Genomic DNA, 18,800 nt, shown 5'->3' with positions numbered 1-18,800 from the left:
TAAAGAAAGAAACACAGTGAGCAACAAAATGACCATAATTAATCCAAATAATTGAAAGCACAGAGGTTACTAGTTACAGGAAGAAAATGCTGTAACTCTCAAAAGACTCAAGCATTTGGCAAGCATTTTATGTTACTCATCAAGCATGCTGATTACACCTCGCTACGTGATGAGATAACTAAGGAACCAAGAAAAAAAAGGAACTTGAATTAATTGGAGTGCCAAACAGTTTACCTACTGTCATTTTTTTAATAGATAAACCGTATCAAGATGTCTCGTATTGACATAGGTCCATATTTTTCTCGCCTACGCGCCAACTAATGATCATCAACACAAATAACAATGATTCAACGGAATAATCAATACAGAATCGTATTTATTTATAAGGGAGTGATCTCAGTTACTTACTTAAGTAGTGTGGAAATAGCACGACTTACAATACTTATTTCCTCTAAAGACAACTAAAGAATCGACTAGCACGGTTCCCTCACATTATTCTTTATTTCATTTGTCTGGACTTTCAAAGACCTTGACCTCTGAGTTTGTTTCGACATTTCTTCTCAATGTAGTCCGATAGGAAATTAAATAAATAGACGTTATCTATTTATTTTAGAGATGGACATCTAAACGTGTTATCTTGTACTTAAACTACTTGCATAATAACCAAATATCATTTATCATTAATACGACATCAAAAGAAATTCAATAGGTAAGTATGTTCATTTAAGTAGTTACCTTATATTGAACAAAACCAAATAACAATTTATTCTCCAGGCTCCTCGGAAATTCCTAAAATTTAATATATTTACTAAACTAACCAACTGTCGACACACTCACAATAGTTAGTTACAATATAAAATAAACCATCTTCCACAGAAACAAAGAAAATGTATTACTATAACTATTTGATTAGTCGATAAAATTATAAAATTTATTAGGATTATTTAAATCAGAGAAAATAAAGTAACTAACTAAAATAAAATTCAAACTTCAAATGCCTACAATATAGAATACAGATATAAAATAAAATCCAGTACGTATAAAGAAAAATTCTTTGAATAATCTACATACAATCAAATATTCATAACATTTACTAATCCATGTCTCGTGAAATCTGAAACTTTTTCATATTTGGCTAAAATATAAAGCTTTTTAAAGGCACTTACATGAATGACTATGAAATTACGGTTGAGGGAGTCTTTGAACAAATTGTAATACGAAATGAAAATGTATGGATTATGAATATATTGGAGTTGAGATGAATATTGAGAGCTAACTTGTGTAACTAACTATGTAAAGAATCTACGTATCTATAGTTATCATCACACTTCTCACTAATATTATAAACGTTAAAGTTTGTTTGTTTGAATTTTGTCGGTCATTTACGCTAAAACTACTGAACGGATTTTGATGAAATTTGGCATACTGACAGGGTATGAGCCGACTTAGGCGATAGGATACTTTTTATCCTAGAAGAGCGCGGGCAGAGCCACTGGCAGAAGATTATAAAAGTGACAGATTTGCTTACAAAACTATAAAACTAAATTCTCCGTCATCGGAACAGGACAGAGACCCATTATACCAGGACCGAAAGATAATTTGTAAATCCTTTGTGAGCGAATCCGCATGCGTAAACTGAACGAGTAGAAGATAAAATGCACTGTAACTAATTAATCTTCCGTAGTTAATACCTGTACGAGTAAACGAATGAATGATGATATAATGCTTTGCATATAATACGTATTTACTTATTTACCGCGAATGTAATCCCTATGATTAATTGCTTCGTTGTTCCATTTACTTTCATTTCGAAATATGGATCATAATGGTTGGTTCTGACCAAAAGCTGGGGTTTGGGGTTAAAGATTTACATTGACAAACATTTTTATTTTCTCAGTAAATCACTACGCTTGTTGTTTTGACCTCAATGCTTTACAGTACACCTGTTTCGCTTTTTTCTATAAGTGCCATTTAATTTGCTATCATTGAAATCTGTCTTAAAAAAACTAAATTTCTAGTGACTGGAAGTGGCTGGATGCGAAGATATGAAGGTCACGCTCAGAGGAGTACTACTGGAGAGGCCTAAACTGGTATAACTAAGTCTTACTACCGTGGACAGATAGAAACTGACAACGATCCAATTCCTACTAGTAGATTTACTCAGTAAATTCTTGATAGCTACAAACTTTTTTAAGTTCTCGTTAAAATAATTTACTGACCAATAGAAAGATCATTAGAATTCAAAAGAAAGTAGTAATATAACAAGTTAATTAGTCTTAAATATGCACGGATGAATAACAAACAGTCAACATAAATCTATACCGGCAGCATTAACAATGCAACGAAACCAATCTAAATTGAAATCGAACATTCCAGAAACAATAGATTAAAAACCTGTCAAACTGTGTCCGAATTAGTGCGAAATAACGATCGATCAATTAAAAACGAGCTGCCAACATGCCTAACTGGCGACCACACATAAAATCACGCAAGTTATAGAACAAAATTCAAGTATTTCATTAAAATATTTGCGGCGACAGTTAATTTGATGGATGTGGGAATGTGTTATCTGAACACCAGTAGTAGTATGTGTTGACGCGTTAATTTGGCTAACGAAGTAGTAAAGTTAATTGTTTGAAAGTATCCAACACCGGTAGTTTCTTATCAGCCGGAATAACTATGTAGGTATATCCACTGCTGAACAAAGGTCTTCCTGCTAAGAAGTGACTCTCCAGGTGTCTTTTAAGAGTTAACTAGAAGATCGTAAATACTTATTTACGATCTTCTAGTTAACTTTGAAGAAAGATTGCAGGATTTTCTGATGACTTCATCAGAAAATCCTGCAACCCTTTCTCTGGGAATTTGATCACCGTTTTGAGACATACTTGGGGTGATTGTGATTATGTGATTCTCGGTTTGGCCAAAGTATTGTTGGATGTTTTATGGTTTTTCTCAGTAGTGGCACGGAGTCTGAAAATATTTCCGGTGTACTTATGGCAAAAGTTTCACCTCTTACGACATTCAAGGAGAAGTATATTAAGGGATGGTACCAAAAGTACCTATTTAAATCTGTCATCTACCCAAAGCTTAATAAGCACAAAATTATCAATTACATTCACTATTACAATTCATTAACTTAACTAATACTGCACAATAACAAACAATGCACCAAATACATAATCCGTAACTCAACATCTCCAATCACCCCTTTGATATGTAACACGGCAATATCTGATGCATTTTGTATTGCTATTAAGTTGTCGGCAGGCGGATTAGCTGCCGTCGAGCGATCGTCACGCCTTGCTTGAGTGTAACGGATAGATTGCATATGCATAACGAAGGTGATTATTTATACTCAACGAGAGTGTATCCTGTAACACGCTCATGTCTAAATAGATTGCTGGAATATTCTAGAACTAAGTAATAAGGTAGGATGATTAGCAGTGATAGGCATAGTTAGTGCTTATTAAGTCAGTCTCCGTTTCTTTTCTCAGTTCTTCAAAGTATAGGCTAATAAGCACTACCAATTCCTATCATTTATGATTAGTGAATAAATGGAATAAGTAGCTAAAATATTCGATTTTATGAGAAATGTCATGCAATTGCAATTAGCTTAGAGTATATTTTACAATGGCATTACCGCACCCAAAGTCTAAGTATTTACATCAGTTCCATCAGATTCAGTCAATAGTCCTAGTATCTGTGTACGAGTACAGCTAATAGACCATCATCAGTAAAGAGGTTCCCGATCCGGAGCTGCAGACAACGTAACAGGTTACCGGGGCTCCAGCTCAAAGCAAGAGAAGGGACAGGGTGGTATTTAGTCAGTATGAGTCTGATACTCCCTATCGTCTCACCAAAGAAAGGAGAAGTCATTGGATGATTATCCCCCTCAAAAAGAAAAAAAGTCAGTAAAGATGACATAACAGATTCATATTGACATAATGTGCATAGCAACTAGCAAATCATACACAGTGCAAACACATTAATATGACACTAATAGCTGTGTGTGACGATAACTTATTCAAATTAACTACAAAGCGACAGTCGTGTATTTAGTTTGCAGATCCGGATAGCAAATAGGCCAAATTGTACACATTATGATTAACCTGCTATGTTTAACTAGACTAGACTATACGTGGTTAGGAATAAATAACGAAAATGAGACCCCTATTAACTCGAGCTTTATTGTCACCGAAGCAAGCTTTTTGGTCACAATAAAAATTATCCGATAAAACACGTAATTACAATAAGTAGCCATATTCTTAAGTATCGTAACCAAATAAGAATGAACCCGCAAAGGGGTGACGAGGTCAACTGCATGTCGGCCAGCCTGTAGACAACACAATACAATCGATTAACACTGTAACCACTACCAAAATTGGTATAGTTTCTTACAACCAGCATCCACAATACTACTTACATAACACGCAAAAAACGACCTTAATTTTAGAGTAATAAGATACATCAACGCTTCATCGAAGGTCGTCGATGCATTCGGTAGCGTGGGAGGCCACGTAATGGTATTACAATATTTAAAAAAAATAATTCCATGGGTTTACTTAACAAGGGATTATGAAGGTGGTCTGGTCCGAACAATGGCGATGGCAATCTCCAACTTGAAACCGCAAAAACTTTTTAATGCATAATCGAACCTTAAGCACAAAATATTACATGATACTGAATCGTCTTTCGTAATTCCCAGAGTTTCTTTATTAAACTTTTTTAAAGAATATAAAACTGGGACACAAGACAAGTTGGAACTTCGTAGTCTTTCAAGTAACTTTGTTATCTTCAATTTGGGCAATTGAAGAACGAAACAAATTAATGAATTTGATAAATATTCTGGTTGGACATAAATTCCTTGGTTGTATCCTTAATTTAAACAAACTGTTAAATAATTAAATAACACTAACATGAGTGAAAAAGAGCTAAGTTGTAAAAACTATGGGATCAACAATCAAAAACCAACTCTCAAGCCTGAAGTGCCAATGAGCGGGACATGTAGCCCGTAAACATAAGTCGTGGTTTGCTGAATCAGAGACTGTGGGAACATAAACGACCTGTTGGTAGACCGCAGATGACATTGCAAGGCAAAGAGGCAGCAGGACAAAATTTGATGCTAAAAGCCCAAACTAGTTAGAACTAGAGAGAAAGAATTGAAGGAGGGCTGAACCAAATTGGTTGAAAAACTTGAGCTAATGATGATGATGAAGGCCTCACTTACTATAACTACCTAGTTCAACTAACAAACGAATGCAACTCCGCTGGCGTTCCAGGTGTCTAAGAATGGTTTGGATCCTTTACCATCAGGTGATCCTTCTACTTTTTTCCCCTTATCTCCTAAAAAGCAGAGCTTTTATATACCAAAACAACCCATATGTTTAGAAAACCACAAGTATCGACAAGAAACAATGGAAACCACACACAAAGTCCTACAAACAGAGTTATCTCAGAAGCTTAACTATGCAGATGTAGGTCTCGACACCCATAAATGGTGCTAAAATGAAGCGGCGTTAATTTACATGTAATTTCACGACACAGCCATATGCAGCGGTCTTATGGATACTTGACCCCATTACGAGGTTAAAACGAGACGATCGTATTTGTATAGGCCAGCATATCAAGGTATACGATACTGTACGAATATTATAAAGAGGACAGAATTGATTGATAAGGCTCGCAAAAGATTGAATTGTAGAACTGCAAAAGTTACTTTACTGTTAAATAGAGCTTATTTGCCATTTATACCGGTGATATATTGTGCAGTTCCAATGAGATTTTCTTACATTATACAGCTGGCAATATCTATTGTCATGAAACATAGAAAAAAAGAAACATCTAAGAAGTTTAGGCAAATATTTTTGGTTGCATATGTATAAACTATGCGAAACCACTCGACACGAAGCCGCGATCGTAAAGATAATGTTATAAAAGCCGTTTAACCGTGAGGAATTTTGTAAGTTTGGAATTATTTGTTGTGCTGGCACCCATATGAAGATATTCGAGTGATCTAGAAATACGATTGAATGATTGAATCATACGACATTCAATCACGAATTCTTTGATCTTTCAACAGTTGAAGGGAACAGAATATCTAGTCGTCAGGTGAAATTGAAATGGAATTCTTGACGACGTTATATTATGCAAAGTTTTTGAATTATTCTGCGATATTGAATTCGATATACGACACCCACTCCTCTGACATTTCATTTTAATACAAAACATGAAAGAAATAAGAAATAACTAAGTAGGTGTCTCATTATTTTTTAAGTAACACTCAACACCCAATCATATTTATATTGAACATGAAGATAAAATCGTTTCTATACATAATACAGGCAATTTGTAGCCATAAGGAAGGCCTCGGACGCATTACAGATATTATGCGAAGCTTTCAAGTAAATAAGGTAGATAATTACATAAGAACAAGGAACAAAAACCTTGGAGTAAACGAGAAAAAAAAACAAGTAAGAAATTAATATGATAATGGTAATCACGTTTTGGTTCTTCTTTTTTATGATGAACCAGGTTTTAAACGTTGCCCTACATTTGTATTTTTTCCTGTGTCGTGGGTGCGTTTACAAACATACAAGTTCCACATATTTAGGTACATATCCAGACCCGAAACAACAATTTGTGGATCACACAAAGAGTTGCCCCGTGCGGGAATCGGACCCGCTAGCTGTGGCACAGCAACCAGTTGTCCAGCCATCGCGTCAACCGTGCAGTCAATTTGGCTGATTGTCAGTATTTTACATAGAGTGACTGCCATCAGCCATTACCAGATGCTTGGTTAGACTAACTACAATGAAGGCTATATAAATATGCATCAGGTTCTTGTTCTTTAGACAGAAAATCTTAAATTGCATTGACCATCCCGGGAAGATTGACGATTTGTTACAACATCTGCATGTAAGTTTTCCAAAGAAACAATCCATCGACATGCTGATGTATTAAAATAAAGGTGAATGGTACGATTTATCATATTTTTAATGTGAATACTACAATGGGTGCGGTTTTTTAAGTAAATGCTTGCGTTATTCATTTAAATTTTATTACAGATTCGTTTTTATAATTGGTACCGTCTAGTCTAGACATGTTTTTATTATAATTACTCGTAATTGTGTCAGCTGACTGTTTCTGTTATGGGTATTTAATAATCCAAATAACTTACTACCTACAAATTGAAACTGGTGTATTAAATACCTACAAAAAACCCTACCAACAAGGTGAAATTTCTTTTTCAATACACCCTGTTTGGTATTAAGTAAACTTTCGAAGGATTACTAAAAACTAAGGATCGGAGATTAGCTTGAATAGCAGGAGTGGGATCGGGGTGGTTTTTAGTCAGTAAAAGTCTCTCACTCCCAACACTCCCTCTCTCCTCATCCAAGGCGTGATAAGTCATTCGATTGAACCGAATGTAAACTGTGGAAGATTATTTCTTTTTTTGTAGAAAATATTGGCATTAAAAATTATTTATTTTACACATAAAACGTCATCGGTGGATTGTCAACAGACAACCTTGAAGCGGGATTAATATATTTTGCTATACAACGTATTACCTAATAAATCCTATTTATACTTTACTTGATATTATGTGAGTTTTTTTTTTGTTCATCTTTCTTTCAAGTTGTTAAAGATTTTATGGTAATATTTTATTGCTTTTATTCAACATTTATTTTGGAGGGATCATCCAATTACTTGTCCTGCCTTGGGTGAGGCAGGAGGGAGTGTCACATTCTACTGACTAAAAACCACCCCGTTCCAACTCTTGCTTTTCGAGCCGGAGTCCCGGTAATCCCGCAAGGTAGTCCACAGCCCCGGATTTCAAGAGATCTGGTGTTTTAAATTATCTTAACCCTATACTTGGCAAAGAATTTTAGGTGCTTTTTTTTTAATTTTTTTTCTTACCCTGTTTTTGACATGGGCAAGTAACTTGTAAAAAATAATAAAAAAAATCCTACGTCTATAGTTATTGTAATATTGCATGTGTCTTAAAATGCACATTGCCAAGGGGTCTGATTAACAATGGAAAAAAGCGTGTGTGTCCCAGAATGCACATTGCTGTAGTACATGAAAAATAAAAATCCAAGTTCATAATAAAAATAAATGTTTGTGGAATAATATTCTTAACACTAATTATTTTAACAAGTCTTTAAGAATCACATAAGTTATATTTGAGATCACAATTTGAGTCGCAATCGCGTAATTACTACAAAATCTGATAGTAACTGTTGAGATTATCACACAAAGTAAATATAATTTTACTTAGTGTGATAATCTTTTTTTTTATGTTAAATAGGCCGACGTTTGGCCGCTATCTTGCCTGATGGTAAGTGATGATGCGGCCTACGATGAAGCACGTCTGCCCATAAGCAACCTATTCACTCGGGCTTTGAAGACACCCAGGTTATACCCATCAGGAAACATAGACTCCGGCAAGGAGTTCCACTCCCTAGCAGTTCGCACAAGGAAGCTTGAAGCAAAGCGCTTCGTGCGAGTGGGTGAGATATCCACCATGAAACGGTGACGCCTCGCCGATTATCTTGTGGTTCGATGATGGAAAGAACTAGGAGGAATCAAGTTGTGCAGTTCCCCCGCACACTCTCCGAAATGTATCCGGTAAAAAACGGAAAGGCTTGCGACCTTGCGCCTGTGTTCATGACTTTGAAGCCGGGCCTCCACAAGCGCATCATCATTGATGAGCTTCTTGGCACGCCTTTCGATGTGTTCGAGCGCATCCAGCTGGTATTTAGCCGAGCCGTCCCAAAGGTGAGAACAGTACTCCATACATGACCGAACCTGCGCTTAGTACAGGCTCAGCAGTTGTTTCGGTGTGAAGTACCGTCTCACCCTCGAGAGGATACCCAACTTCCTACCAGCCAGATGTGCCTTCGACTCTATATAAGAGCCGAAGTTTAGCGTTGGCGATAGAGTTACGCCCAGAAGCTCTAGATGATCCGATATTGGAACGGGTACATTTCGGAAAGTAGGAGTCAGCGAAAATTGACTCCGTTTGGCGGAGAATAGACACGCCTGGGTTTTGGTAGTGTTGAACTTGACCAAGTCGGTGTCACCCCAATCGGAGACCACCTTCAAGGACGAGTTCAACCGTTCGACCATTGATTCTCTTAGAGATGGGGAGAGAGACACATACCTTTCAACAACTGTGCTGTCATCTGCATACCCAAAGATACCGGGCTTAAGCAGGTCGTTGATGTACAGCAAAAAGAATCTAAGAAACAGTTACGATCTTCAACTAAACATTGATTCCTCAGGAGACGAACTAACGTTTCATCGTAGTATTTCTAATCATGGCCGCAGACGTGACTCCGACACAAGCTCAGGGACTTCATCCTTATCTTCATTAGAAAATCTGCATTTATTGTCAGATGAAGATAATGAATTCTGAAGTTTTTACAACGTTAGACTCTCCGTCTGGACCAATAACTTTGAATCAGAAAACCACCCATGTTCATCAACCAGCCATCCCATCTCCACAACAATGCAGATTTTCTAATGAAGATGGTAAGGATGGAGTCCCTGAGCTTGTGTCGGAGTCACGTCTGCGGCCATGATTAGAAATACTACGACGAAACGTTAGTTCATCTCCTGAGGAATCACTGTTCTCTGTGCCAGATCCTGCTCTTGCTTTGGGGACTAACGCTAGTATTTTTTGTCCTCTGATCTTGTACGGAAAATAAAAAAAATACTATGGACTTTCTTTATTATTAATTACATACAATAAGCCTATTGCAGCCCGCTACTGAACGTAAGCCTCCTCCATTTACAATTATAAGTACCTACTATGTGATCTGGCAATGTGCATTTGAATGCACACAGAATAGGGAAGGTAGAAATGCAAGCAAGCTGGCAATGTGCATTTGCAGACACATCAAGAAATAAACAAATATTACGATATCAAATTACGCCCATCGTTACGAAATATTAGCAATCATCCAAGCAAACACACTTAAGAGTAGATTAACATTATAAAACGTAAGTTTAAGCGATTATAAATAAGTATTATAATCGATTTTTACCATGTTAGTCATCGACGTGTGCGCACGCGCCGCTATTTTGAGGCCGACTGACAACCAGTGTTGCCAAATAACACTGATTCTCTTTTTTATGACATTTTAGGACATTTATCTATACAGTGGTAGTAAAATAAAACATAAATACTGCTGTGTCTGGTCGCTATATTTATTTTTTAAATGTGTGCATTACAGTGCACATGGTCAAGTATAGGGTTAAACTAACACCTCGTTATATGTTGTTAAAAAAATATAAAGTAACTAAATAATGTATTCTAATAAAATTATAAAGAATATATAATTTACGGTAAGTAAACAATTGTAAGAACAATGAATTAATAAAAATACTGCACGTGCAGCCTTTACGATGAGTAACACTGTGTATTTTATCGGAGTAAAAAAACATTACCTACATAGGTAACATAGTATTAGATCACTGCTATTCATGCCTTTGTGCACTTTAAGTAGCTATTTATACTTATCGTTACGCAATTAATTAAGTAGACCAGATTATTAAGTATTTCGAGCGATCACTCGATCGGTTTCAAGCAACGACAGGAGCCTTCATTATAAACGAGTAAGCGAGTTCACTGAGCAACGAGATTCCTCACGATAGTTCCAATAAAAAAATTCAATGAGCGTATTCCCAAACACAAAGCCTGCCTCATTGAAAAAAAAAACAACCACCAGAATATAAAAAACAACAACTTGCTATTTTATCGTAAAATCTTGTTAATCTTGTAACTAAGCGAAATCAAAACAAAAGGATTTAACAACTAGATATAACTGAATCAAATTAACAATAACAAATAGACCAAAAACTGAGATAAACTGAGAAATAAGAACATCGAATATCTAGTTCTTAAGTTAATCAAAAAATAGGTAACAGTAATCAACTTAGAACGAATACAAACTTGTTGCTAGAGAAAGTAAATGTAGGTCCATAGAACTACACATTAACGGTGCGTTCCAATAAACTACCGATCGGTAAATTTGCTTACGAGCCGTAGAATTTTGACATAAGCTCCATACAAAATGTGTCAAAATTCTACGGCTCGTAAGCAAATTTACCGATCGGTAGTTTATTGGAACGCGCCGTAAGTCAAACAAACCAGTACAAACTGACCGTCGAATATACAGACAACTTATACAAAATGAGACCATTATAAACTGGTTATGTATCGCTCAATGTGTAGCCAAGTTGAGAATAGTATAAATTAGGATTAAAAACTGGTTACGGACAGAAGCTGTCATGAATAATCTTTACATTTCGACAATGAAATGAAATGCATATCAATCATCTTTCTGACTTGTGTTTTCACCTTTGACATTTGAATTACTATAAAATTAAATGTACAAGTACCTACGTCACTTTTATTTAACTACTAAGAAGAAAGAAGAAATATTAGGTTAAATTAAACTTGAGAATCAAAGAACTAAGCATTTAATTATGGTCAAAGATTGTCTAGTATATTTTCAGCAACAAACAAACAAACTCTACTTTATATGTTAGTTCAGATATACATAGATAAAAGCTTGTTGAAAAAGGTAGACACTTGTGTTTTCTCCTGCCCATGTGAGGGTGGGTTTACAAACAGTAACTAGTTATTGCGATTTTTGACTGAACAATCGTTACATAAAAAGAAGTTATAGTTAGTTAGATTCACCAAGCGGCCTATAACATAGTCTCTCACAAGGGTTAATGACACTGTGACATACATAAAACTAATTGATAAAACAGATGAATGAGAACAAAAGTTATGAATAGACAATTTCGCACGCGATCAATTGTCAACGGATGGCTTCATCACTACATTTTGCGTACGTTGAAAACTCACACACATAACGATGATCAATAAATTCATTGGCATTGAGTGATGTTATTATAAAAACCGCAAATAATAAGTGCGAAATGACTAATATAATATTACTTAGAAAAACAATTGGAGTGTTTATAGTAGCCGGTACAAAAACAATAGATCCACAAGAAACACCGAGTGCTAGTTATAAGTATGACGATATAAGTCTTATACAGGTCCGGAATACGTTCAGATTTATTAATGTAACCAGTTATTGTTTAGAGATTAGTTTTTGACCTAAAGTACCTAGTCTTAACTAAAAGGACATCATGTATCAACGAACATTCTCTCAACAATGAACGAATTATCAACTTACCACTTGTTTATCACCATCAATCCCATTTTCCACCAAGATATCTTCAAACAATATGTCCGCCTCGCAGGGTGAACACAAGTTGCTGAGCAATTCACTGAACCTTTCCACTTTGCGCACACACACGGCCCCTAGTAAGCCTCCAACGTCCTCTTTCACTTTTGGCACTACACTATCTTCTACATAATCAACATTAACTTCTATTGCTTTATCAGCGGCAGGAATACAACTATTGTGACTATATTTGAGCCCATCACTCTCCAGAATCTGATCAATCTCCTCAACTCTGATGCCATTCTGGACCTCCACATCAGCAACAACAAGATTATTAAACAAATCGTCGATTTTATCTTCATCTATACCATTAGACATGTCTTTGTCGTTTATAATATCGTTAAAAAACTCCTCACTATTGACTCGTAATGGTTTTTCGTGTTTTCTTTCGTTTATCTCACTATTCGTTTTCTTTTCTTCGTTTAAGGAATTTGTGTTTCTACTTTCATCTAATTTCGAACTGCGCTTCTCATCGACATTCTTTCCTTTAGGACTAGTCACTATAAAATTATTTTTGTCTTTTTCTAAAATATTTTTATTAATGGAATGTTTCGATTTCGTCTTAATAGCACCATAATCTTTATCCGAGCGCGTCGAAGACGAGCTCTTGAAGTTTTCCTTTTCATTGCTTTGTCTTCGATTCGTTCGTTTATCTCTATCTAGTAATTTGGAATTTTTGGGTGATCTCGTTTTAGCGTCTTCAAGTAATGATTGGACAGATGAACTTCTATTAGATTTTCTAGGAGACGGCGAGGTATCGGAAAGATTGGCGGCGGCAGCTCTAAGACGGGACGTACGCGTTGTTCTAATAGGCACTGAAGTTGAAGCTGTGTTAAGATTTAGCTCCGAGGAAGACTTAAGATGAGCACCAGCATCTTCTGAGGGTGTCGGCTCGGCTGATCTTTTGCCGCGCCTGGAATTTAACAACAAAATACGTGAGTACATTTTCATACGAATAAAACATATTTGTTTCAACCATAAAAAAAACCAGTAAGCAAGATAATCGCGGGAAACTCACCTCTCAGTGACGTTAGAAGAAAATAGCGTCGCTGTTCTGGCCGTCAGCTGTTTTCTTCTCTCCTCCTTATACTTCTGTATCCTGGCCGCGCGGGCCTCGTCCTGCGACTGACTCATGTCGCCCTCCTTGCGCTCCCGTCGACGTCACGTACGCCAGTACCTCTCGAACTGTCTATACCCTTGAGCTTCCTTATTATAATTAATATAAATCTTGTCTAGCATGGCGGCATTAAGCGCGCTGTAGGGCGGAATAGTTGGCAGTGATGAATACAGACTAAGGCTGGGCAGGCGTACTGGTGACCTGGAAATAGAAAATGGACATAATGAGTCATGGCTCATAATGAAATTGTTATCATAATTGAGTGTGAGTAATACGAGAGCAGATGTAAGGTCGGGGCCAGATCGCAGAACACAAACAATGATGTTTAATTTATTGGCTCGTAGTTGGATCACTTCGCGTGAATCGACTAGATGCTTTGTTCCATTGTCATTGAGCGTCATAGAAGGGAATGTTACGGCCACTAACGATTGTCCTGAAAGTACTCCAGTCCGTGTTATTACTCCAGGTAAAATTACTTCCTACGTATATTCGTTCATAGTTTCAGATCGTACGAAATGCTCACGACCTTTCGGAACTGTGCGACAGAACAACAGTTTTTGTTGAATTATAAAACCACGTAATTATAATCCAAGTTCGATTTTTACAGAGCTGTTCAATATTAAACGATAAGTCGGGGGCCCTAGGAACAGTTCGCAGAATAACAGACATAGACCACGTTAATAAGCGAGCTTTTATCACAAAAACAATTCATGGAAAACAACAAACAACACGATCTTCCTGAAAACAATGAATGCGTAACAAACAAGTAATAATTGTCAAGTTAATTCAAACACAGTGCTGACCCATTTCTGTCGTCAGCAGCAACATACATTAGATTTACATCGTACTAAAGCCTTAAACTCAATCCAGTAAATTGCGAGTAACCCGCTTACTTGTTTCATCAACTACACTTAGTGCATTTAACTGGAATCCGTTCACGTAACCCTTAACCGACGATGTTAATTAAACTAATAAGCCAATACTGTTAAGTAACCAACTCGACTGTGGTTTTGTGGTAATCTGGAACATTCATATATATATGACATGTATATGACACGTTGTCAAAACTAATAGATATTCAATTTTATGCTTTTTCACCAGAGATGTTCTATGTAGTTATGCGGCGAGGATGTAATAGTCTAAGCTGTGAAACTATGTGACCGTTTCCACTGATAGGTACTAACACTGACTGAACTATGACTACTCAGTTTTGTTGTGTAGAAATTTCATTTAACATGTGACTCATAACATACCTAGTCAAATCCATAAAAGAGGTGTTTGTTACATATAAAAGTAGGAAACTAGAAGCCGCAATGGTACCTATATTATGCAAATCATGTATTACTCATATGATTAACATAATGTCATATTCATTCAAAATTAATTAAATAAAGTGGGATTTCCACAATTTCCCTCGATACAGGCAAGCCGATAAGTAATGCATGAAAATTCATTGGTAAATTAATAATTTATTTTAAATTATGGATTCATTAAGTTTATTGGCAATCAGCCATGTTGAATGGATACCTGACCGCAAACCCCAGTACTCATGGGTCTGTACCTATACAAACAGATAGTAAGGTAGCTCTCCATTGAAATTAGCTTATGAATAAAATAATATGTAATGCAAATTGATTAAGTTATATACTTTGAGGTTGGAACGCAAACGCAATATTTATTTAACGAATTAAAACGATGATAAAAGAAATGAGTAGCGATTTCTTCTTGTTCTTATTAACCACCACATTACCCAACCCAAAAAAAAACTTCAAATCTCCAATTATTTTTTCAAATTCTAACGTCACTTTATTTGTTTTTCAGGCACAATTTTCTTCAAGAACTAAAAGCAATAGGACAGCAATTTGCATGGGCGTAATAAGTCTTGAACAAAAGCTAAAGTCCTCTAAATGCGACTTTATTAATCAGATGCCGAATCGATCAAGTTGTCTTGCAAAGAACATAATACCTAACGATAAGTCCAACTAGACAAGTTTCATAATTAAGCCTAGACAAATTAGCCTGACCCTCATATCATCCCGTTTTGGGGTGAACGTATTTTTACACGTTCCAAACGAGATTATATTTATGACAACTACATTTGTAATGGTATCTAATATCTACCTTGTCATATCTAGACATTCTAGACCCGCTAGGCTATCTTCGAGGCCTCTGCCACCCACTCTCAACTGACATTTAGATCTGTACCAGTTTTAACGGGAGAAAGACTAGAAATGGAGCCTTGTTCGAAGGCTCCATTTCTAGTCTCCATGTTGGAATTTCTCATTTATTTCACAAGTCGGTATAATCGGGTGTAAAAGTAATATGTGAGGACATTTATTTAAAAATTCACTCTACGAAAGATTTTTCTTTAACACCAGAGGTGTTACAAGTGCGTTGCTGGCCATTTGAGGGTAAGGAATTTAAGGGTTATAGTGGAATCAGAAATTGGGAAGATATGGGAGGGGGTAATTGGGCCTCCGGTGACCAACGAAACACAACGCAAGCGTTGTTTCACGTCGGTTTTCTATGAGACCATGGTATCACTTCGGTCGAACCGGCCCACTCGTACCGATCTAATATGATCGAAAACGAATACATTCGAACAACCTAATTCATATTTCATTCCACATAGGTAATCATGATAACAAACAATCAACTCATTAAAAATTAACTACACTTTCAAATACATAAATTCAACAAATAACTATGTTTTAAAAATAACTTAAGACATTTTATTACATACCGTCTTTATTGCAAGACAATTATATCGTAAAACGCAAAAAATACACAGACACGTCAAATCAATAGTGTTGTTGAGTTTATTTTATTAACAGTTATAGTAATGTATCATTATTATTCTCTATCGCCTTCGTTGACAGACAGAACAACTTTATCTTATAGTAACCATGAATTAAATTGTTGTATACTATTTACAATATCACACGGCGATTGCAATGTAAATAAATAAATAGAATATAGATAAGTGGGTAATAGGTTCATGGTCTTTTTTACATGTATTGTCAAGGCAAATTGAACAATTACTGTTCATTTGTTGATTGATGATCAACAATACTAAAATATACTAAAAGTTATCGATTTAGTGTCTTAACCTAAACACAAATTATTGTCTAACTATTCAGGACTTTTCATAAAATTATTCGGTAATGAACCAATAACAATGCCTATTTTTCGGTAAACGGAGAGGAGAGGATAGGACTCACTGATAAAATCCACATCAACGTGGGAGGCTGCTAGTATTTAATATTTTCTACTCCATTTCACACGCGTCCGGTCCATTATCAGCTTAAAGGGTAAACGATACACTCCCTACTTTACCTGATACGAGGATAATACCTATTGACATATCAGCTGTAATCACTTCCACGCAAAACCTACCTTAGCTACTCCGAACGTAAACAATTTTACTACCAAAAAATATTAAGGAACGCAAGTACAATGACAAACAAAAATTTATGTCCCAAAAACGCCGCTTGTCTACATGCTATTAAGCTTTTATTACTGCATAAAACATAGAACCCTTTAATCCCATTTTTTAAATGATAACTTATTACCGCTCGTGACTGTACTGATGAGTCATTTTCAAACAAGAATCTTATAACTAAGGGAATTTCGTTCTTGGTAATGACGGTTGAAAGGTTATTTTCCTTTGATGGTCGGACACAGGTGGAGCCTTAAGCAAGTCCACGTTTCCAGTCACGACCTCGGCTAGGCTTAGAAACGGCAGTGTCTACACGACAAATAGTAATTGACATTGACATTGTGCTTTAACGTGAGTCGTAAACAAATGGCACAAAGTAATGTGTTGTTATCACTCGTAAAACTGTATGAGAACTTTTATGATATGGTATTTGAGAACCTTGTTATATGACATAGCGTCTGGTTACTGCTATTAATGATTCAGAGCATATAAAGGTTGGGGATTTAATATTTATTCGCGACAATAACGATATGATGCCGCATGACGATGTGAGCGACCGTAACGATCAATACATAAGATGAAAATACGCCATATTTATAGTTGAAGAAGTTCAAATGCTCTAAAAGCAAATGCAGCTAAATACGTGACGCTAAGCCAGTTGTACGAGCATCAGCAAATCCTTACGTTTACACGACTTTAGCACGAGTTGAGCTCAGTATTAAACCGAACAAATACTCCTGGAGAGAGCTATTCTACAGTCTAGACAGCTCCGAAACTATGGACCGTATCTTTACACAGCGGTTTTCAAAATAAACGACCGACCCCCTACTGAATATTTGGGGAGGTAACGGTCGAAACAGGAGTCAAATGGAAAATTAATGCAAATATTTGTTTTAAAGTTAAAATTAAAAGCATTGATCTAGTCTGGACCAGCTTCTGTAGGGATAATAATAAGAATTGGACAGAAAGGAAATTGGATCTTCAGATTAGCTCAAAGGAGTTATAGAATTCCCTTCAGAAAGTGCCAATTCAAAATTTCCCAAGAGACATGTAACGATTTTTTGTCGGGACCAAAATAAAGTTTGACAGAAACTGTCTCATCTAAGCTTCCCGTACGAGACAACCTCCGGGGAAAGCCTTAAAGTCTTTGTATAATGGCTTCATAACTTGAAGAAACTTCCAGAAGGTTTTATAGGTAAATGACAAGCAACATCTGTCGTCTACAATATCTGTATAAGAAAGATGCGGAGTATTCAAGCCACGTGGAACAGTAATGGCGAAAATAAGTTACGTCAGACGAGACCTTATTATTAAACATTGTTTTTCCTGAATATAAAATTATGGTACTGTATTGTTGTACGCTTGTGCGCGAAGAAGAACATTAAAAAGTTTAAGGTGAATTTGAGTTACATTTAAGAAACGGACATTTCATTCTTATAAATCTTAAAGATGAAAATTCAAATTTTGACATAATTTCGACTTTACAATCCGTCAAAGTCTGTAAACATGATCATATTGATCATGGATAGAAGGGTACTGGCCTCTGTAACTAAGGTTCGATTATTCAGGCCAACTACCCCGTGGATACATCGTGAGCATCCATCACAGAATGACACACAATTACGTCCATCTCTGTTTACTTGCTCATCACTCCTGTAGCCATTATACTAACATAATAATTTGTCAACATAAGACAAACTTAACTACGGAATCAACTATAAACTTGCACATAAAATGACAGGAGAGTAGTCTAAATGCTCCCGTTTAGAAGCGGATCACGTACACATATGCAGTTCGGACTTATAAAAGCTTCATTTTACGACTTTCACTAAGACTTCTTTTAAACTTTGTAAAATATGGATACCCATTTAGCTCTTGGAGTCAATATATTGAAAGGTTTAGACGTGTTTGTGTCCCAAACGCGTTCGTATGCGTCCGGCAGCTATCGGAAGCTATGTCACCCAGTTGAGAAGTG

The 18,800-nt window shown here is 36.2% G+C and overlaps 1 protein-coding gene across 1 annotated transcript in view; it reads right to left on the bottom strand.

Moving 5' to 3' along the window:
• LOC118272387 (supervillin) overlaps positions 1 to 18,800 on the bottom strand; it is a 204,800-nt gene that overhangs the window by 177,969 nt on the left and 8,031 nt on the right. The window contains 2 exon segments of the mRNA XM_050693448.1: positions 12,219 to 13,182; positions 13,288 to 13,587. Coding sequence (XP_050549405.1) covers positions 12,219 to 13,182; positions 13,288 to 13,403 — 1,080 coding nt within the window. The 5' untranslated portion in view covers positions 13,404 to 13,587.

This window comes from Spodoptera frugiperda, chromosome 4, assembly GCF_023101765.2.
Source record: "Spodoptera frugiperda isolate SF20-4 chromosome 4, AGI-APGP_CSIRO_Sfru_2.0, whole genome shotgun sequence".
Taxonomy (NCBI): Eukaryota; Metazoa; Arthropoda; class Insecta; order Lepidoptera; family Noctuidae; genus Spodoptera; species Spodoptera frugiperda.
Note: the sequence above shows the minus strand (reverse complement) of the source record. Positions and strands in the feature narration are given on the sequence as shown.